Genomic DNA, 24,595 nt, shown 5'->3' on the forward strand with positions numbered 1-24,595 from the left:
CTACATGTAATATGTTTATATTATTTTTGAAAGGTTGTAAATAAATATAAGACATGAGCCTTATTCATGCAAACTCAGTTTAAAAAACAGATTAAACACTTTACATTATAAACATTTTTTTTTTTGTATTAAAACTTGATATAATTTCACATCAAATAAAAACAAAATACATCATTATTGCAATTTTTATTCTAAAGTTTGTGTTTATAAACTCAAGGAATTTAATGGTTGTTCTATAAATCCTGTATTCTCTGTATGGCAACAGTATGTAAATCAGAATCATTGTCTTCACTCTTACACAGTGCCATTTGGTATGAGTACAGGGCAGCCTGTGTGTTTCCTGCAATCGGTTGACAGATCCCCAGAATCTCCCATGAAAAAGCAATTATGCCTGATACACCTTGTACCACGCCTTGTAGAGAATCTAGGGATTCTCGAGCCCTCACTGAGTCAATATGTCTAAAGCATAAAAATTCTAACATGTGTAAGATAACTGAACCTGGTATACGCAGTGCGACTTTTCTAGTTTTCTTTGCAAACTCTTGTTCTGGTATTAATTCATCAATGTAAGAAATATCAGTATAAAGAAAGACACATATTCTTATAGTATTTCTGAACAGTGATGATAGAGAGTGTCCCCTTGTGGTCTCGGCATCGTTTTCTAAGTCAAAATATACTATATTCTTTATGAGCTTTGCCAACTGTAAAACAAATAAAGCTTTTCTGTATCTGAATGTCTTGTAATAATACATACTTATATACAAGACATCATTAGCAACCCCAAACTTGGCTGCCAATTTCAGCAGGTGGCAGGCTATTTTGTCAGCAATATACATACTTCTGTTCGATGCTGTATTTTTGTATGTGTGATATAAGTTAAAAGCAGTACTCTGAAACAATTTACACCCCATTCTTTGTAACCAGGCTAATTGAGACCAAGTCAGAGGTAATCCAATAATCTGTTCTACAACTTGTAAGTAATTAACGTATCTAAATAGGCCTGAATTACTGTGGGACCTTAAATGAGCTTCAATTTCAAGAAGCAAGTTAAAATTAAAATCACTGCAAGATATCAATGCGGTTTCACCAGCACAAACCGTTGTCCCGGGATTACATAGGCTATCAATTATGTAGGACCTGATAGAAAGGCTTTGAAGCAATAATGCTATACCCTTCTTATACAACTCATATAGTTGTTTGAATAAATCTGTTCTCGCTCCACCATGGATTTTGCCCAAAAACATGTTGTTTAATGGAATAAAAAAATTAGGACAAACACCATCATACACCCATTTAAGAAGAAGTTTAAAGCAGACCCAGAAACATGCTAAAATATTTTGTGGCCCCCCCATGAGACAGTTCGTTTTGTTGAATGGCCCAGAAAACGACTGTCTTCATGTGGTAAGAACACAGTAGTCTGTCTTCCTCTCTCAACCCTTCGTTGATTATTTCTTTTAAGAACAATTTCAATAAACCATAAGTTAAGAATTGTGTGTGATTCATTGAGTATACAAGTCTGTTTTCAGCTTGAGAAAAAGATATTCTCCATTCATCGTCTGCATGGTTTCCTAGTCTGTGTCCTATTGCTACAAAGTGGCATCCGTTATTAACAATTTCGTTGACAACATGGACTGGGGGCCATTGGTGACATCTATATATCCACGAGCTTGCAGAAGGAGGCCAAAAATCACTAGCAAAACAATTTGCAAAATCGAATTCTAAATGGCCTTCTCTAACAGTACTACATGGTCCATGTATTGTACAACCGTGCAATAGGAACATTTCTCTGAATTTGGAACTTGATATGTAAAGTCTCCCATTTATCTTCACACAAGTTGGCAATAAATAACAATTACTTTCTTCCGTTGGTAACAAAAGTAAAGTAAATCCTGGTGGACTCTCTGAACTGTCACCGAGGATCAACCCCTGTCTTTGTATGTTGTAAAACTGGGACTGAGCAAAATTCCAAATCACTCGATAGTTAGAACAGATCATAAAATCAAAATCGGATCCATTTAATCTGAATCCTTCTCCATGACTTCCGGAAATCATTGATTTGTGCACATTCAGATCGTTAGGATAAACGATATCACCTAAACTTTTTAGAACTTTATTCCAGAACAAATCGCATACGTCGGTAATCTCTCTTCTGAAGGCAACCTCTTGTGGAGTCCCTACCTTGTGACAAAGTCCCACATAGACTGACTCAGAAATATTTTTGACCGCCATTTTACTGTAAAGCACCATGACTGTAATTAGTGATATTGTTACATCTATTCAAGTAAAAGAAAAGGGAAAAAACTATATGCACTCATCCATGATTCGTTGCAATTTAGTTAATTTTACGCGTGGTCTGAATTGTTAACTGAACAGATATTGAATAAATACTGGCAAATTAAAATCCAAGCTTTCTTCATCGATACACCATGTAAAGGCTGAAAATTCAAAAAAAAATTGTTATGCTTTTTAAATTTTAATAAATATTTCGATGTGATTATCAATCGAAACCCCATTTCCCATATCTGGAACTTTTCAATATGTAAATTATACATTGGTGTAAAAGAATTATCTTTTAAAGAAATAACTCTTTAAAAAGCCGAAATCTAAAAAAAAAGTTTTAGTTTAAAGAAACAGTACGGCGTATCTTATTAAAAAACCGATTTGAAAAGTTTTCCGATCGGGTTCGGTATTTTTGAACTACTCATAGAATTACAAACTTTCAGAAAATTACAAACTTCTACATGACATCAATCTAATTATTTCATTTAAATTAATATGTATATCCCATAAAAATATACATCGCCACGTGTTACGGGGTTCCTCCTTCTTTACTACTACGCATGCGTATTTACTATAAACAAATCAAATACAGGGGTTACGAAGATTATCCTGGACAGGTTTGTTGATATAAATATGTCTTTTCCAGTTCTCAAAGGTAACAATTGTTCTCAATTTTTAAAACAATTAGAATTATTATTTTGAAAGGATGTATTTTCCGTTTTTATTACAGGAGTTGCTACAGTCTACATGTACAACCTAAATTCATTTTGTAGGTGAGGCCCCTTGAGGGGTTATTTGATATATCTTAGTCTGTTTATTTCAAAATGAACCGAAATTAATAAACCATTCATAGATTATCTAGAAAGTGATGATATGTTCCGTTTAGAGAGTCCCTTATACCTCGTATTCCATGATGACCGAAGTCGGGCGAAGATCTTGTAGTTTTCAGCCCGTGTAAATTTTAATTGTCAATCAAAAATCACGTGGTAGAAATAAACGATATAAGATAAATCCGGTTTGTACGATACAACGTTATTTCTTATTCCCTAATGATACAATGGGTAAAACTCGAGTTAAACACACATGTGTTTTCAGCTGTATTGTCTCTTTAAACTTTAAGATCTGACTTGATATCCCTAGCAAATTAAAACTTGTTTTGCTGATTGACTATTTAAGCGTGATACAGAATTAAAAGTTTTGTTAAATAACTTATTTTATTAAGTGAAATAACTTCTTTGAGATATGAAAATGATAATGTAAAATCGTTCATATACCTTGTGTGATTTCAACAGACTTCTTTCCTCTTCAATTTTTGTTATGATATTGCTGAGATGGGATTAAGAGCCATTATTTATATGCTATTTCGCATCACGTGCAGCGATTGCTTACTCTCATGGCTTCCAAGGCTGTCTCAATTTCTGTGGACTGACTCTTCCTAGTTTGGGAATCATGCGCAATGAAACTGATGAATATGAATATTCATCTACAATGTAAAAGGAGTGCCTTATTACTTTTAAGGTACACTCATTTAAAACGAATTTTATCCGGAAAAAAGATTAAAAATGAGACAAAATCGAATTTACAATGGACTTTCAGATTTAGCTCTTGACTAATGACTTTCGATATGATTTCAGTCGAAAGCGAATCAGATGGAAAAAAATGAGATAAAAAATGACATCATGTACTGCACCTTAAAAACAACTGGACAGTAAATATTAATCCTATGAAGATAAAAAAAAGCTTCTCAGAAGAATTGGTCAAGTACCAACCAAGTTCATATCCCGTTGAACTTAGCGTTAAGTTTGAGAAAGGCAAATCGTTCAAAATTATTAACATAACCTTGCCTCGTTTACGCGGGTTATGTATTTTTTTTGCAATGTCGCCACCTTCATATCCCGCATGAATCACAAAAGAAAGCATTTTAATGTTCAATTATATATAACGCTCGTTCTACGATTCATTATTAATATATATATATAGCCGGATAGAAAACTATACCTCTGGGTAGTTTTTCAAAATAAATTAAGGCAAATAAACACTTCATCTAGACAACATTTGACGTATTTTTCTTTATTGAAAGTTTAAACATGCAATAATTTTTTGGGGCCAAAATTTATAATAATAGCTAGTGGTTATTAAATAGTAGTGTGTTGTTCTTTTCTCCATTTAATTAATGGTATTTAGTTCTAATGATCTATATATGATACAAAGTATTAAATTGATATTCAGATTTTTAATTGCACATGTCATGATGATTATTTATTGAAATTTCATTCTCCTCTTAATTTTACACATGATTAAGAACACACTATTAACACTAGTATTTATTGTTTAATATAAACCAAAATATCTTTTTGTACCATGTTGTGACAATACTTAAAGAGCAAAACAATGTTGAGGAATGTGTTTTTTCCTGTATAAAAGCTTTAATATAACAACAAGTTCTTTTTATATTAAATTAAAATTTCTATTCTAGTTGAAATGACTAGCTAAAATATCGATTTTTACAAGGAACAATTTCATACGGGTAAGTTTATAAAGAAAGAAAATGTAACATTTTGTCCTATCAAAAATGAGAAAAACTTCCTCTTAATATCAAAGAAATTTAATCTAAAATTTGTCGTGACGTCAAAAAGCTAGTCACATCTTCTAAAAGAAAAAAATTTATAATTACTCGAATGACTTTAAGTCTAAAATGTAAAGTACTACAGACATTTTTTCAAACCTTACCGTAACATGATGGGGCAGTATAGGAATGTAATTAAATGCTACCTTAATTAAAAAAAAATAACAAGGCAGAATGTTATTTTTAATGTCCTTCGGTTTATCATCTGACATTTGTTAAACTTACAATTAAATTTTCTGAGATGAACTCTTTTTTGAAAACTGCAGTCTTGTAAGCTGAAAAAACCATTAACGTGTTGTTATAATTTGACTGCTCATCTAAAGGCAATATCTGAATTAATTTTAAATACATTTCTTAAAATTTAAACAATTTAATCAGGTATTACAGGAGATGTTGACGACTTTGGTAAAAAAAACCCTGAAAACTGTTAAGAAGTTAAAAAAAGAAACAAAATTCTAGGGTAGAGTTTAAACTCTGGCTACAAATACTGTGATGATGTATATATTGCATACATCTATGAAAACTATCTTATGAATAAACTAAATTTAAACGTCGCGATGCGATTGTATCATATAAATCCATTTAACGAACAAGACATTCAAAGAATTTTAATAAGAATGCACAAATATAGTTAGGGTTTTGATATCTTTGTCATAATATATATCTACAACGGTAAGCTCAATAAAAACGAGCTTTTAGCCATTGCATTCATTTATTTTATAAATTTGATGTTTACAATATCAAAAGGAAATTAGCTTGATAACTTTGGAACTAAATATAAAGATGTACAAACGCCGCACTAGTACCAGGAAGAAAAAAAGAAACAAAAAAGGATAAAGAAAAACACAAATGAAGTAAAAAAGAACGAAAATATCTCGTTGTACCACATTGCGACATTACTTGTAGAAAAAAAACCCATGACTTTTGTGGGGGTCTTTTTACACGAAAAATAAAACATTTTTAATTAGCTTGATTCTTTACTTAAATCATTATATTTGCATTTTTAAGTGTCTTTGCCTGTGATATCAGTACGTATCGATTTTGTACTATACAGTCCAATAAATTAAAATGACGTATAATTGGGGCGCATGCGGGGTTTGTTTATTTCAATTTAAATATTTAATCGTTAAATATCTGAAATTACATAAATATAAGTAATAAGGAATCATTCTTTGAATATAATGTGAGGATAATTTCGATCGGGGCGTGATCAAATCTATCATAAAGCCATTCGGGCTATTTTGGATTTGATCATGCCCCGACCATAATTATCACCTCATAATGATCAAAGAATAATTTCCTATTCCGTAATTAGACCAAATTTTGAAATATATTCTTTTCTAGTGGAAGCTTAACAGAGCTGTATCAATTTCAATTCTTTATTCGCTCAAGACCAGTTCACTGGTATTTGAGGTTCAAAATCAGTATATACAAATGTACACGAATACAGTCAAGGATCACATGTACAGTAGAAGTAATAATGACAAAAAAAGTTAAAATCACAATACAATAGGTTGTTAAAGTTGGTTTCTGGAAGAACAGACTTTGAAAATTTTCTTAATAAATATTGACAAGTTTTTTAGTTTTTCTACATTAAAAGTATTCATGAGCTCGTTAAATTTTATAATATTTGGGTTTTCATAATATCTCTTGGGTAAAAACATTTTTCTGTCGTTTACAAAATATGTACATTCTAAAATATAATGAAATTCATCCCCAATACTATTAGAATCACACATTGTACATTTTCTTAAATGTTTTTCAATATTATGCCATCTACCTGTTTCAATGGGGAATCGATGATTACATGTTCGTAATTTTGTAAACGTGATCCGTAGAGCTGTAGGTAAAATCAACAAGTACTTTTCTAAATTGAGATTTGTTTTAAAAATTCTATAATTAATACATTTTGGTGAGTTATCTACAATACTTCTCCAATCTTGTACAAATTGATTTTGTAATATTTCTTTAACTATTGACTTAAGCCAGTTATAACTACATATTGTTTGATTTTCCCATATATATGACAACCCGCACGAGTTGAGTATATCATGTATACATTTTATCCATGGATGTATAAAAGATCCATTTTTGTAACATCTATAAAAATAACAATAGATTACATTAGTGAGTTTACAATCGTGGGCTGTCAAAACTTTTGCCCAGTACATTATCATTTTAGTTTTAACAAAGAGTGACAATGGATACCTTCCAGTTTCTCCATACACCATACAATTTGGAGTACTAGATTTAAGATTAAGAATAAATTTCAAAAATTTTAAATGTACCTTTTCAATAATATCTAAATTTTCGTAACCCCACACTTCGCACGAGTAAAGTAAAATTGGGTTAATGACCTTGTCAAATAGGTCTAACTGACAATTAATTGGTAGGCTAAAATAACGTATTTTACGTAAAACACCATACAATGCCTTTGACGCTTGTTCTACTAAATGCTTTTTAACATTATTAAATTTTCCACTTCTTGATAAAACAATACCCAAATAGCAAAATGATTTTACGTTTTCAATAGTTACTCCTTTATACAAAAATTTACGCTTTGACATTGCACCTTTTGAAAAAATGAGGATTTTTGTTTTGGCTATATTGACATTAAGTTTCCATATATCACAATAATTTGCAAACACATCTAAAGCCTTTTGTAAATCAGGCGCAGATTCAGATATTAAGACAGTGTCATCGGCATAAAAAAGTAGACAGAGTTTCAACATAGCAAATAAATCATCCTGTATTTGAAGAGAAGGACAAGTAAAACCCTCTATCTGGTTTCTTAATAAATAATCAATGACAGAGTTTTATTCAACTTTGTTTGTTGACTGCTCTCGACCGACCAATATAAAATTGTAGTTACAGTGTCGAAAAGTATGTTGTCTATTACATCGTACAAAAATCATTAATTACTTAATCCCGAGTAGTAATTTTATAGTATGATATGATTCGCTATGCTGAGTGGAAGCAAATGCCATGCTAAGGAATTTAAATGTTGTGATGTAAAACAATTGTTTAAATTTACTGTAAAATATTCAACTACTCCGACAATAATGTTTAATAATGCAGCTCCAGTGCGCTAAACATGTTCCTATTTAACATCTGAGACACAGAAACATTTTACTATTATGCATAAGAGCCCTTTCAATTCTTTAACATTACTAGTATTTTATCTGATTACGATTTCAAACTTTTTGTTTTTAATGTAATTACATGTATATATTTTCTAATACAATATTATTAATTTGATTACATTCAGTGCATCCATATGCCAATCAAAGAGAATTGAAATACATTAATAACATGTATCTAATTAGTATATTATAATTTGGAGATATTTCAAAGCCTTTTTAGAACTGAATTGTATAGTTTAAGAAAGTTTAGTTTTTATTGTCGTTATACAGCAAAAGTAAACAATTTGTATTATAAATTTAAATTTCTTGTTACATTCCCCTCCTTAAATGGCACATCACATACATTACAAACAATGATTAACAAGCATTCGTGGTCAATATCAAATGATGATATAGTGGCCTCATGGTATAACAAAATGCTGGGGACACCTTTTATTTCTTATCATAACCAATAATTGTTATATTCGAGGTTGTTGGCATTTCCCAAGGTGAGGCTCGACTGCTATTTTTTTTTTTTTTACATTTCACATTTTTTAATGAATAACGTTTTTTAAGCAAGTTATTATGATATGAATATAATTCAATCAAACTTATCTTCAATTCACGAGTAAAAAGAAAATATGTGATGGACAGGTTTGTATTTTTTTTTATTATCAATTCTGTAATAAGTTTTAATAATGTCAATCAGTTTTTGTAATAAACTAAATGTGGAGTTTTCGGTGTCTGTTTTCTGCATTAAGAAAGTTTGTAAAATCATAACTGACACATCTTTTGCAGAAATTCTGGAGATTCTAGAGTATCTGCCGACCACCAATATCTTCTTTTCCACTTTTCCGGTTTCTGTCTCGTCATCATCTTCAATTTCACACCGAATTTACTAACAATGTTGTCATCCGTTAATAACTTTGTCGAAATAACCTGTGAACCAACACCGAAATAATCGGCAAATGAACAAGCCATGATTCAGTTGAAAAATAGGTGATAAATAGATAAAAAAGGACAATAACAAACTGTCATACATCTCAAAAACCCATCAAACAAAATACAAATTCAAAGCAGATCAACACGGGCCTCTGAAAAGATAGAGGTAGGATGAGGTGACTGCTGACCGGTCACACCCACAGTGTCCTCTTAGTTGTAATCGTGAAAAAAAATGCAAAAGTCAATTAGATGGTTAACTATGGTATAACAATTAGTATGAAAAACGTCTGTCAATATGCGATTTAATGGAAGATTGCATTTGCTGACAAGGTCGCTGTATTGACCATAGAACTTACGAAAAGATGAATTCAAACAAGACTGTTGATAGTCCTGTTTTATTAACTTATTTGTCAGTAGCTTGCCTCACCTTACAAACTGTTCATACGAAAAGCGTGATCTTGTGTATCGAAATTACTGAGAGACAAAAGCACCATATGCAGGTGATGACGGTATATTTCTACATTTTAAAGTAAGGGAAGTTTATTATAGAAAGAAAGTAAATCTGTGAAAATTTTCTTCTCTGAAACTTATCAGCCAGGAAATGTGAAACTGGTAAGGAATCATCCTCATGTACTGTACATTCAAAGTTGTGATAATCATGACCCTGGGTGTAGGATGGGGCCACAGTGGGAGTCTAATTTTTACATATTTTATAAAGAGTAAATCTTAAACGAGTCTTGGGCCTCACAAGAGGTTCAGAGATTGATTGAGGCTTACATCCTTTATTTAAACAAATGTTTAGGATCTTTTTGAGAACTGCAATGCTCAACATGTGATATTGCAATAAGGTCATCCTGTTAGTATAGGGACTAATGATTATAAACATTAGAATATTCAGGAGTGAAACCGGATTTTTATTTATACTAACAGTATCTACAATGAATTATACTATATTGTCCATATAGTTTGTATTATGACTGAATTAAGCTGATTTTATCATACATATTGTTCCTTAGGCGAGTGTGTGGCCCGTGGGCCTCTTGCTCAGTATCCATATTTGATTTCTACCGCTTCTGGAGTATATTGCTGTACAGTACTCTTGAAATTTCTCCTTTACTACTCTAAGGAATTTTAGTAATGAGTAAAGAGAGGGGTTTGGTAGAACATTTACTGGAACATGCAATATATCTCTGTTTGTAAGGATTTTTGTAATCTTTAGAATCGAGTACAAATGAGGTTAAACAAATTCATTTTGTTTATTGGGGATATTAAAGATATCCAAAACCAATTTATGATTTTAAAGCATTTCCTGCTTGGAAAGGCTGCTATGGGTGTAAGTAGAATTAACACGAGTAGAAGTATTTTTATTATTTTGCAAATTAATGAAACAATGTGAATAAAATATATTGGATTGATATTACTTTCGATGTCATATAAAGTAGGTGAGTTATGCTTCTACTTTCAAATTTAAAATTAGTAAGTTTACTAATGACGCTTTTCACAGAAGTTTTTTCTCATCAGTTGTCTTTTTCAGAATCATGTTTCGTTGGTACCAGGCTTCTCCTCACTAAATGTCGCCTACACATTTGCATATATACAGGGATTTCCTACCAAGTTTAAGGAGAGTAGTAAAATTTTCAGCGATGAAAGGTTTTTCTTTTTGACTTTTAGCTGAGGGTTTTGAAACTTTTAGTTGATTTGTACGTCTATGAAAAAAAAAATCGAAACTCTGGATTTTCATTAAAGAATTTCTAATATAATTTTTTTAAACCTGAAATTTGAAAAGTTCATTTTAGAAATGTGCTAAAATAGCAGAATTCCAAGAAAAATGTATGTGCATCTTTGGCTTCAAATTTCAGTGAAAAATTATTGAGGGTATAAACCAAATACATGATATCTGAAGGCGTATAAGAAATATTGACTTAAGAATGTTTGGGAGTCAAAATCTTTACCATATGGTGACTATTAATTCCTTTATCCACCCTCTTTTCAATCACAAATTTGAGAGTTAAAATTACTTTAACATTTTATTCTATATACAAGAACATGTGTTGGTACTTTGAAAACAACATTACCTTAAGTGTCACATATCATTGTAATATGCATGTGTTCCAATACCATTTAAATAAATGCATAGATAAACACTTTTGATAAAACATATAAACATATGCCGCTTATATACTAATTTAAATATCAATCTATCACAATCAATAACGCTAATTAATTTTAAAAATTTTAGAAACACTCGCTAGCCTTTTATATACAGATATTCTGAATATAACAATTTATTCTTGTCACTATTATTTCTGAAGTATGATTTGTTCACATGCGGGTTGAATTAACCCAATCATCCGTGGGACGCATATCCATGATGCATTTTGTTTGTTTACCCAGAAAGAAGCTATTTTTATTTACTTTGAATATTTCTTACTTTGAAAGGACACCAATTATGCTGATGTAAATAGGCGGAAGTTTATAACTTTTTAAGATAAATGGTTTATATGGAAAATTATTTCATACTGTATTAAACAATAGGGCCATGCAGCTTTAACTTATGTCTTCAAGCGATCAATTTTTATTTCTACTAAGAACCTACATTTTTATATTTCTAACGTCTTATCTAAATTAACTGTAATGTTATGAATCTGAATGAGGAAAACATAAGATAACAAAATACGCCCCAGTTTTTATTCAGTTATAGATTTAAGATGTAGTATGTTGATAGCTTTTGATTAGATAAAAGACCACTTATTATAAAACAATAAAAAAAAAACTTCTAGTATTCAAAGAAAACTGAATGAAACTAAACATAGTTACTAGAGACTAAAATATACTGTGGTATCACTTAGTGACAATATTTTTCTATTTTGTATAAGGAAAAAAATATTTTCTTGTCCGCTTGTCTTTTTCTTTACTGAAGGAGTACGTTGACAGAAATTGAATAAAAAGAATTATAGTTGACCAAGTTCAAATATATTTAGTAAATAAATACCCCTTATCCTAACAATTTTACGCATCCAAAATATCTGTCCCTTGACTCCTGAATTGGTATTCTATACAATTTACTTTCGCCAAGGCTGTGTGTCTTTTGACTATCTAACTACAATTCCCGTGGTTCTTTACATGCATAACCTAAAACTCAAATGTATTATTGAAACAGAAAAAGTATTAGATAGAATGTGTTTTTTATAGTCAGATAACGTATAATTTTTAACTCCACCCCTACCATTAGGATAAAATACGAGGGGCGTTCAATAAATATTGTCACTAATCTGATTCCATAAAATACAGGGTTCAATAGACTTTGTATGTCACGCATGATTTGGTTAATATTTTATTGACGGCCGTTTTTCTGACAACGTTTCTTCATCGAATATTCCTTTGAGAATTTGATTTAAAACCCCTATTCGAGATATGACTGAAATTAAAGGTTGTGTCAGAATAGGTAAAGACTTAACAAAAATTTCAAAGAACTTTGCTAAGTGATTCGAAACTAGTGTATGTCAATGAGACATGTTTACAGGTGCGTCAGCAAATTCCAAAATGGCCAAACAGACCTTGAGGAAAAGCAACGTCCTGGAGCACCTCGGACGGCTTCAACGGATGCAATACTTGCAAAAACAATCGATGACATTTTTAATGATGGTCTACTAACCATTTAACAAATAGCAAATTTAGTAGGCATTTCATTGGGTCAGTGCTTACAATTTTGAAGAAACACAACATCTGAGTAGCCTTCGAAAGGTAAGTGCAATATAGATACCTCATCTATTAACTGAAAAAAACAAAAATTATTGCGGGTTGATATGTGTAGAAAACCACTTAAAATCTACAAAAAATTGCAATGGACGACGTTTATCGTAAATTGTTACAAGTGATTAAACATGGATACGTTATTTTAATTTGAACCTCAAAGAAAAATTGATAACACGATGCGATTGACTAAAAAGGCAAAATGTCATGTTATAGCAAACGGTGCCAAAGTACAAAGAAAGTATTATACGCAATTTTGTTTAATTGTGAAGGTCCTGAAATTCAAGTTGCTATTCCAAAAGGCCGATCAATCACCGGACATGTATACAAAACGTATGTGCTGAAGAAAGTTAAGAAACATTACGAAAGGAAGAAACCAAAGTTTTGAATTCGCAAAATTCAACTTCTTCATGAAAACGCCCAAGCACTTAAATCCCAGATTGTGAAACCAGTTTTGGAAAAAGAAAAATTTCACTTTTCTCTGTTTACCCGACTTGTCTTCCTGTGGCATTTTTCTTTTAGGTTAATTTAAAAAGCACTTGTCAGGAAGAAGATATGCTTCAATGAATGCTTTGAGCTCTGACATTTATCCGTATATGAATACCATTCCCCCCAAAAAATTATATGAATGCATTCAAAGCTTGAATGAATACGTTGAAAGTAGGCCTATCTGTGTATATTAAAGGAGAGTACTTTGAATGTAACCATATAAAAATATAACAAAAAATATGTTAATGTGTTATTTTTGTTAGGACGGTGACATTATTTATTGAACAAATGTGTCCAAGTAGCGTATTGGTTAACTTACTCGCATATCACCGCTGCTACCCGAGTTCGATCCTCATGATCCACGGCGGTTGTATGAGAAAGGGTATGGCGGTCGCCGTTTGGACACGTGGGTTTTCCCCGGCTTCCTCCCAAATCAAAGACCCCCTGGCACTAATATCCGACGAGATATATTAATATAAGTTGAAGAACTTGTTTTTCAATCGTTGTAAAATAAATAAAGTTCAGGTTTAGGTTATTTATTGAACGCCCCTCGTATCATCATAAAATGAAGGAGTACCAACCATTACATAAATATCTTCCACAGAAGGAGGGTAAGGCATTCCATAGGGATGGACGTTAGTCGGTGTTCCGCATAGCCTGACCAAGGCAACATTATTTACAGTCGGGCATAAAGAAAAGAGTCTTTTTTTGACGTTTGATAAACTTTTATTGTGTTTGGTGTGCGCACAGGCCTCTGAATTTCTATCAATAGGTCGATAAATGTAGGGGAAGATAAACATTTATACCCTATCTATAAATACACCAGGTATGCAACGACTATTTAACCCCCTCGTCGATTCGGGGCCGATTATTCAAAAAAATATTGCAGTGCCTGACCTTAAGCGTGCTAATCTGTGTCCAAAATTGATTTATCTTGTTCTCTTTCGCTTCAAAAAATTCAAATGCGCCGAAATAATGACACAGTCAACCGTTACCTCCATCGTTTCAAAAATCCCTGCCACTGTTCTCAGCCATGCGCAGACGTCACATAAACATCAAATCTGCACTGAATAAATCACTCGAAATTTAAAGCAAATTTTTTTTTCTTCAGCTATAATAATTTTCAAAATATGTTCATAACAAATACTAAAATTAAAAGAAGATAGGTTTTAATTCTTTTACCACTGAAAAATTCCGTATAAGATAAAAAATATGATATTGAATAATTAAAGGGCATATTACTCTATCTTTATTCAGTTGTTTACATGTATGTGACGTCAGCGCATGGCGGAGGACAGTGCAAAACCCAGAGACTGTAAATTATTTCAACTCTTTATACCGTTTTCCAAGGAAGACGGAAATAATGGAGAATAATGTCAGCGGCATCTCTTTGATTTCGGCAATAACTGTAGTAAAATGTATTACCCACTCATAATAGGATGGAGAATAACAACATGTACTCGTACAAAAACCCAACTTTGTAAAATTATGTAAACATTGGTATGATATGTCATATTTTTATTGATATATTATTGATGTCCAAATTTAACAAACATTGTTTGACACGAATTGTATGATGTCATGCACTTTTTGAAAATTTTCCTGAGCTTGTTAAGCAGTTCAAGTAGATGTTATCGCGGATACTTTTGAAGTTATTGAACATGCATAACTTTCCAGAATTGGAAAATACCTCTAACATTTTGCTCTACAACTGTGCTAGTATTAAATAATAATGCACATCAATCGTCAAAGGAAAAATACCACAGCCATGATTCCAAAGTTTATATTTGTAAATCACGAATTCTCTGTCTCGTGGCAGTTTCTATGGAAGCCATTGAAACTTGTCTGAGTGATTGTTGGTACGAGTACAAGGCAGCCTGGTGGTACCCTGCGATTTGTTGACAGATCCCAAGGATTTCCCAGGAGATGTCCCCGAAATCAAAACTGTCATAATAAAGAACGAGGTTCAATCCAGCCTGGAGATCATTTAGAGCTGCTTGTGCTCTTATTGTGTCTACATGTCTAGAGCACAGAAACTCAAGCATGTAACACAAAACGATAGTTGGAATCAGAAGAACTGTCGACCTTTGCCTTGAAGCGTGTTGTTCTGGTCTCAATTCGTCAATAAAATGAATGTTTTTTTGAAGACCTAGAAAATGAGGCTCACTCCTAGACCTGCGTTTCCCCCAAAAAACCTCTATTACAGATAACGCTTTCCTGTACCTGCATGTCTTATAATAATACATGGAAATGAACAACAGATCAGTAACGCAACCAAACTGAGCTGCTAATTTAAGCATTTTATGAATCATTTTGTCAACAACATATTCACGTTTGTTTGAATCTGTGCAATTGTGTGATATTGTAAACGCAATGCAACGAAAGATACATCCTGTAGTTTTCTGTAAACAGGCAACTTTACACCGTGTTAAGGGTAAACATATCATTTGCTCAATAAGATGTAAATACTTTTGTAGATTTCCTTGATTTCCAAATAAACATTGACTTCCTATCTCATCAGATATACTTGCATCAAGATTATCCTTGGCTATCGGACAGTCCTCCTGTATAAAATCTTTGTGTTGGGGATTATAAAGGACATTATACATACTGGACCTGATAGAAGGACTGTTTAACAGAAATGCTATACCCATCTTATACATATCATACAGTCGCCTAAATAAATGCGTTTGTGTTTTACCTTGGATTTTGCCCAAAAACATGTTGTTTTGTGGAATAAAAAAATTAGGACAGACCCCATTATACACCCATTTAAGAAGGAGTTTAAAGCAGATCCAGAAACCAGCCAGAAGATTTTGTGGACACCAATATGATAAGGCATGTTGTTGAATTGCCCAGAAAACTGTTGTTTTCATATGATATGAGCACAATAGTTTATCTTTATCTTTTACGCCATCATTAATTATTTCCTTCAAGAACAATTTTAGTAAACCATAAGTTAAGAATTGTGTGTGACTCATCGAGTATACAAGTTTGGTTTCAGCCTGAGAGAAAGAAATCCTCCATTCGTTGTCTGCATGGTTCCCCAGTTTGTGTCCTATCGGTACAAAATGACATCCATTTCTGACAATGTCGTTGACAACAGAAATTGGAGGCCATGTGCGACATCTATCTATCCATGAAATAGCAGAAGGCGGCCAAAAATCACTGGCAAAACAAATTGCAATATCAAACTCTACAGAAGTCAGCAATTTACCACTCATACATGGCCCATGCATTGTCAAAAAAGTTTCTTCACATACCATCTCTCTGATTCGAGAACTTGATAGATAGATATTTTCATTTATCTTTAAATACGGTGCTTTTATTTCTTGGTGATACCCAACAGAAAATAACAAAAGTAAAGTGAATCCTGGTGGACTTGCGGAACTGTCACAGACAAAAAGCACCTGTCTGCGTATGTTGTAAAACTTATATTGATGAAGGTCCCAGATCACACGTACATGAGTAAGCCACTCCATAATGTCTACGTCCGATCCTTCTAATCTGAATCCTTCTTTTTGACTTCCACTTATTACACTCTTTTTCGGTCGAGTTTCTGCTTGATTTGTTAACCACTCATTAATGTCGACTATTTCCCTCCTGATTGACACCTGTTGTTGGGTTCCTATTTTGCGACACATCGCCACATACACTGACTCAGACATTTTTTGGAAAGCCATTGGTCTAAAAATATTATACATACTTGTCAGTACATGTTATTTATAGAGATACGGTTAACAACTGATCATGATAAAGAAAGGTAAAATAACTTCACCCTTTCATCTGTGAAGTTGTTGTATATAACATATTCTCTGGATAGAACATGGAAAGTTTAGCAAAGAATGTTCCACGTTACCACCGGACAATGCTCATTAAAAATAAAAAGAATTAAAAAAAAAACCCGTTGAATGAAAATCAAGTTCGTAAACTTGTGCACTGGGTAGTCTAACAAAGATTGATTATTCTTGTAAATGCAATCTTAGACACATGAAGAAAACAAATTATTATTTAAAAGAGCATTAGAGTAAAAGTTGTTTTATCCACTTAATGAAGTGTATAAGAAAGCAACGTATAACGTGGGGCTATGTTAAAAAGTAATCTATTATGCATTATTTCAGTGGCAGTTTTATAAAGTTACTTAAGTCTTAGTCAGTGCTTTAGTATAATTTTTTTAACTTGAGACATTCTAAGACTTCACTAAAGGAGTGCTTAGCTTTTCCTTAACTTAAAACTCGGTAGAGAAGACTAAGGTAGGTTTTAAGTATTGATTCTCACATTTGAATAATGATTTTAAAACTCTTATAATTCAGCATTAAAAAGTCTTAGAAGCAAAAAAAAAAAAAAAAAAAAAAAAAAAAAAAAAAAAAAAAAAAACCAACAACAACAACAAACCACAAAGTGAATAAGTCAATAAATAAATAAATAATAAATATAAACATTATCTGTGCAAATTTCGGTGGGCCCCACCCTCTCCTTGTAGTTCTGCGCATGGTGTCACACCTGATTGTCTCCGATAATGATAGTCGATTATTTTAGTATCAATCAATGAAGTCGTACACCCTCATATATTGAAAATCAATAAAAACTATACCTATTTATGCTTTTAACAAATGTCTCTCCTCTGCAATTTTTTTTCTATGAAACCATAAAGATCTGACTGACGATCTCTCCTTATTTATATGAAATATGTTCAAGTGTACATGCGCAGTGAAAAACTGATATATATACCGCCCCGATTTCCTAAAAGGTCGTCTCGAAAAGTGTCAATAGGATCCTGTTGGAATTTGTTGAAAATGCGCTAAATTTTTACAATATTTTTGGTATTTCTGCCCTAGAGATTAATTTTTCTCCAAATATATTTATAAAAACTATTGTTTAAAGTCACCAAATCTTCAAAATATTGAAATCCTAGTTTTATTCCAAGGATTATATTCAAAATTGATTTTTTCCCAATACATAGGTAATTTTGCATACTGCAATGATATTAGCTTAGAAAAATTAATATTTAACGATATAACACTTTCTAAATGCTAAAATGATTCAATTTGATCCCCTGTTAAATCCAATTTTTATTTTAAAATCAATGGCCGCCTGGAATAGATAAGCGAGTCCTTTTTCTTTGGCTTTATACATAGTTTACTATACCGGGAAACGGTGGTGCATATTTTGCGCTATCTTAGCATTTTTCTCTATCGAAGTCATAAAATCACAATTTCTCATTTCAATAACGTTACATATAATATTTAATGATACATAAATGTTAATTTTATACAAAACAAAAAAAACAATAAAAAATAAATTTATAATTTTGCACCTTCGGTTGCATGAAAATAAACAGATGCGCAAAGTCATGCGCGGTCAAACTGTACTCGGTATTGTTAAAAAGACATGTCTGGTGTAGCAGGTTTAGAAATGATCCAACTGATATTGTTTATTTGTTCTTCTCACTTAATAAAATGAACAATCGCAATGAACATGTAATCAGATATCATATCTATAGACAAACTAAGCATATATATATATATATATATATATATATATATATATATATATATATATATATATATATATATATATATATATATATATATATATATATATATATATTTAATTTCCCAATACAACAAAAAATAAATCGGCACAGTTTTAAATAATTTAAAAATGATAAATATCCAGAATAAAATCACAAATTGATCCTATTAACCGCAAACGTTTTCGCCATTCCTGGCTCTTCAGGCAGTTATGTACAAATGACTAATATGTAACGTAGTAACGTCAATAAGCAAAAGTTCATTGTGACGTCATAATAACGTTAAAGTAGCGGAAAGTTAGAGTCACAGAGCAAAAAGGCGCTAAAAAAATAACTGGACTAAAGGGGAAGACGACTTAGAGAAATTTCATTCTTTACTAAATACTTTAAATGAATCAATACAATTTACGATGGAGAAGAGTGACAAGGAACTTCCATTTTTAGATCTACGTATTATAAAAAATGGGTCATGTATAACAACGGATTTATACTGTAAGCCCACGGACACACACCAATATCTGGATTTTAGATCATGCCACCCTTCCCACACAAAACGCAATATTCCGTTTAACTTAGCACGGAGAATTTGTACAATTATCACAGACAAAACCTTACGATCTAAACGTCTGGAAGAATTAAAAATATTTCTGCAACGTCAGAGATACCCGAAAAATTTAATCAACGCTGGAGTAAAAAGAGCGACACAAATTCCATTACATGTTCTACGTAATCCTCGCCGGTCTTCTATTAATCGCAACAACGACGGGAAACTTGCTTTTGTTGTGACCCACAATCCAAGGAACAGAAATTTTCTAACAGACGCAAAACGACTTTACCCTATATTAGAACAGTCAAAAAATATGAAGAAATTATTACAATCCGAGGACATAATCAGTAGCCAACGACAAGCACCAAATCTTAAACACATATTGACCAAGGCCCGATTTACAATGCAGGAGGAAATTCCATCTGTGAAAAAATGCGGCGACCCGAGATGTGGTACATGTGCCTACATAGAAGAAGGAAATACAATTCTACTAAAATCTGGGATGGAAATTCGCGCCAATTCGTCGATGAACTGTAAATCGGAAAATGTTATTTATTGTGCTATTTGCCCAACATGCAAAGAATTTTATATTGGACAGACGGGGAAACTAAACGCGCGTGTTCGTGTCCACAAGCAACAGATTAAAGACCCGAGTGTTCGTAATACTCCATGCTGTGAACATTTTGCTGAATGCGGCCAGGGAAAATTTACCCTATTCCCATTTTATAAACTTCCAAATGAAAATGAAATACTGCGCTTAGCCAAGGAAGACCACTTTATTAAATTATTTAAACCAAAACTTAATCGCACCCAGTGAAAAATTCATTATATGCATGTGATATAATTGAATCATTTGTTATATTTGCGATTATTATTTTTTTAGCGCCTTTTTGCTCTGTGACTCTAACTTTCCGCTACTTTAACGTTATTATGACGTCACAATGAACTTTTGCTTATTGACGTCACTACGTTACATATTAGTCATTTGTACATAACTGCCTGAAGAGCCAGGAATGGCGAAAACGTTTGCGGTTAATAGGATCAATTTGTGATTTTATTCTGGATATTTATCATTTTTAAATTATATATATTTATATATATAAAACTGTAAAATATAATATCGTTTTAAAAATCATATCGATGTCAATCTAGCAATGTGGTTATCGAGTTTATTGTAGAAAATGAAACAGAACTCCTCATTATGTGGAGGAAACTAGCGAAATAAAATTATTTGTTAAAAATTACTCGTTAAAACAATGCAATGCACTCGTTTGCATCTCATTAAATTACTATTTTTTTTCAATTTTAATTATGTAATAAGTATATCTAGTTAAATTGAGATAACCAACTCGATTGAATAATATTAGAAGTATTTGTTAACGAGAAAACTATCTTGCTATATACATAAACAACGAAATTATATACTAGTTTAAATAAAGCTGACTAACATGTTTTAAATATACACAAAATCGTAATCATCTAAATAATAAATGCCTTCTTTTGTGCTTCATGAGGGTATTAAGGTAGCTATCAATTACAGAAAAAATATAAAAAAATACGCATTTTAGTGTGTGTTTAACTATATCTTCAATATAATATTTCCTAAATCAGAATTACTGTTTTAAAGTGTAAACATGATTTAAGAAGAGGTTAAAATATAACAATCTTGGGCTCTTCTTTTTTTTGCATATTCTTTTATGCATGCAATAATTGAGATGGGATATAGGGGGTTTGCCTGTCTCCGTTTTTGTAAAGGACAATTTGAGCATAATGATATTTCGTAATACGAATTGGCACCATGTAGTACAACTGCGTATTTTTGATCACAAAGTGCCTTTTTGGTTTTTTGTTTGTTTCAAAGCTTCCTGGTGATAGCGGGGTCTTTGTACGGCTAAATAAATATATTTTATTAAAAGTAATCAAACTATTCGTTGTTACATTACGTTTCCTCTGAATGCGATGCATATAATTATAAACACCGAGGACACATTTATACATGCACAAATGAAGATCATAAATAATTTTATCACTCAAGATCATTTATTTAGACGCTAATTGAGACACAAATACGTACAATATAGTTGTAGCACAGTGTGACAATCTTATAAAGGAAAAAAAAACATAGTAAATAATTTAAATTAATTCTAAAACCTAATGAATGCTGTTTGTGGCTAGCTATTAGAGTACCCGTTAACTTTAGGGATTGTCATTAGTACATGTACATTTGAGGTGCAATGGATATCACTTGGGTTCAATGGTCTTAAACCAGAATAATACATGTAATGGGATCATCTGGGATATATAGAACATCACACTGTGATCTTGATTACGACCCTAGTATCAGCCAGAGCCCAAGCCTGCTTAAATACATATTAGTGTTTGCCGCTTTAATTGAGTTATTACTTGAAATATTCCGACGTTTTACTTGATGTTTTACGTTATTTATTGTTTGTTTTTGTTGTTTTATTTTACAAACTTGTCTTGATAAAAATACAGGTAATGGTAAACTTGAGAGCAATGCAGCTCATTGACGACTGGGAGAAATAATTATCAGCTTCCGGTTGTTGTCTCACCTAGTCCGAAACAGTTGTATCAGGGTTGATGCACTACTACGTATATGATAAATTGCTGGGATACCATTCAGGATCATTGTTGTAAAAGCGTATCTGTACTGGTATCAGTACTCTGCAAAAGTTGTGCCAAGAAATAACTGATATGCAAAATTGCATAATAAAATTTCAAAAATATTTTCTTCACTCTAACCGTGCCACAAAATTTATTCTTTAAGTTTCATCGGTTTACATCGAGGTTTATACGCAAGATATCAGAAACGGAAGTAACTTCTTAACAGTAAAATACCGCTTTAATTATTTATTCATTTTTTTAGTTATAGTTCTAATGTTTTTAACTAAATGTGATTCATAACTTAACACAATCAGATTTGATAAATTCTTGAACGTTTTTAAACAACTCTAAATATAAAGCTGTACAAAGACCAAACTAATCACTAGAAACTTAAGGAAACCAAGCATAGTCACATAGAGACCAAAATATCTCGTTGTACCACATCGTATCAATACTATTTTATTTTGTATCTAAAAAAAACCACCAATATTTCCGTTTGTACTGGCTTTATTCTTTACTATTGAAATTTTGAAACAGATATTGAAATGGAAAGAAAAATTCTAGCAAAAAAACCCTTAAATATATTCATGCTGCATAAGGAATAACGGTGTTTTACAAACGAAATATTTACAAGAGATAGGAAAATCTCAAATGCCTGATTATATACATTGTGTAGTCTCATAATGAGTGAAAACATCCAATTGTCCTAGTTCCACTCTGTCAAATTGTTTACAAAAATAATTATTCTACCAAGCCTTTTAGGTATTCCATTTTCTCATCCTTTTCTATTTCATATTTTAATCCCTAGATTGAAAAGAGATTTGAAATTGTACCATTAAGAAAAGTTACTATTACAAGACTTTAAAGATGTTTTTCGAAATTTTAAGTTACTAGCACTGTTGTGTGGCACTGTACTTGAATGAGATTACACTGGATCATCATTTGATTATTCATCAAAGTATCAATAAGACCTGATCAATAGAGTTATTTTGGGGGGATAGCAGTAGTGGTGAAATAAAACTTCTGTCCTCTGCCTTTTCAGTACCTCATCATCTACGTTGGTAGACAAACAAAATCACAAAAAGCTACACGTGATACTGCGAAATTAACACCATTACATATAATTAAAGAAAAATTCAGGCAATCTCTCAATCGTTTTTATCAAAGTCCGTCGGTTCAACATCACCTTAGTTTTGTTCCATTTTTTATTTTATATTACAGTGTGAAATAAAAGATTGGTCAATTTTTGTATAGACTTGAGAGCCAGTTAAATATTCTAATATGCATATAGCATAATTATCTCTGCATTATTTTGAAATGAAATGGCCCAGAAAGTGTAGGAACGTAACAGATATCATTCAACATCGGGACTGCAAAGCTGCATGAAGGGTTTGACATACAAATGGTATAAAATGATCATTAAAGTCATTTAGAACAGTAGGTCTTAAATCCTACTTACAAAAATTCTCTAACATGCATAAACAATGGGAAATTTTGAGATCCATGCATGTTATGTCGTATATTAATAGATGCAAATTTATTGTTTTCATTAATATCTATCACGAAATAACGTGAACGTTAACGATATATTGAGACTCGATAGAATGGGAGAGAGTGTAAGGAAAAGGAGAGCGTGAGAGAGTAGAGAATGTGAGAAGGAAGCTGTAAGGGAGGGGAGAGTGTGAGAAGGAAGTAAGTGTGGGTGTGTGTCGGGGGGGGGGGGGGGTGGTACTGTAAACGTATTGCATTTGGCTGTGTATTCTATTTAGCGTTTTTGGCGGAATATGGCTTCCTCTAAATCAAGTACATCGCTAAATGCCATGCATATATGCTAATTCAAATCCACGCCAATTTGTTTAAAAACTATTTTCCGCCAAATATCGTACACGCCAAATATGATATGTTTACAATATTAGATGGGAGTGTGTGTGAAAGAGAGTGTGTTAGAGGGGAGAGAGTGCGGGAGGAGAGTTTGTGTGAGGGGAGAAGGTGACAGTGGAAGAGTGTATGAGGGGAGAAAGCATGAGGGAAAAGAGTGAAAGTGTAAGAGTGGAGCGTGTGAAAGGGGATGGAAAATGTGAAGCTCTCTATCGTTTAAAGACAATTTCAGCTGTATAAAAGGACATCTGAGGCAGACGATGCATTTTTTAGAATTCATTTTCAACAGATTGTGCAGATCCATAACTTTTTCTGGGGGGGGGGGGGGGTCGATGGATAATTATATTTGTTTGGGGGGGGGATCTGAGACATATTTTGGAGATCTTATTATATAAAATTAATAAAATAAAATTTTCCGGGAGGATGGGAGTCTGACCCTCTCTCCCCCTACACTGCATGTGTGAAGTTATTAATTTTGAATTTTCCGGGGGCGGACCCCCTCTCCCCCCCCCCCCCCCCTAGATCCATACATGAGCAAGTAGTGTCGCATAATGAAATTAGAATGTTATTGTGTTTGATCCATGGTAAACAGACAGCTGGTAAGTGACAGGAGTCTGGGAGTGCATATGTATACATTATGACGGACATTACATTGTATGTGGAGTATATAATGATTAGGCATAGCCAGCACTGGTAAACATATATGTCACTTATACACATGTATAAAATATATATAAAATATTTATAAACATTCATAGTAAGCTCAATGGAATAGAACGAAATTGCGAAAATTCGAAGGC

At 32.3% G+C, this 24,595-nt stretch overlaps 2 protein-coding genes across 2 annotated transcripts; both read right to left on the reverse strand.

Moving 5' to 3' along the window:
- Nucleotides 1–286: 286 nt before the first annotated feature.
- Nucleotides 287–2,429, reverse strand: LOC128163905 (uncharacterized). The gene has a single exon (XM_052827589.1). It carries the CDS (start codon nt 2,245–2,247, stop codon nt 1,306–1,308), a length of 942 nt encoding a protein of 313 aa, XP_052683549.1. The 5' UTR covers nt 2,248–2,429; the 3' UTR covers nt 287–1,305.
- A 12,332-nt stretch (nt 2,430–14,761) lies between these two features.
- LOC128162177 (uncharacterized) lies at nt 14,762–16,880 on the reverse strand. Its single transcript, XM_052825364.1, has one exon. The coding sequence runs from the start codon at nt 16,878–16,880 to the stop codon at nt 14,994–14,996; it is 1,887 nt and encodes a 628-aa protein (XP_052681324.1). The 3' UTR covers nt 14,762–14,993.
- Nucleotides 16,881–24,595: the final 7,715 nt, after the last annotated feature.

This window comes from Crassostrea angulata, chromosome 9, assembly GCF_025612915.1.
Source record: "Crassostrea angulata isolate pt1a10 chromosome 9, ASM2561291v2, whole genome shotgun sequence".
In the NCBI taxonomy this organism is placed as follows: domain Eukaryota; kingdom Metazoa; phylum Mollusca; class Bivalvia; order Ostreida; family Ostreidae; genus Magallana; species Magallana angulata.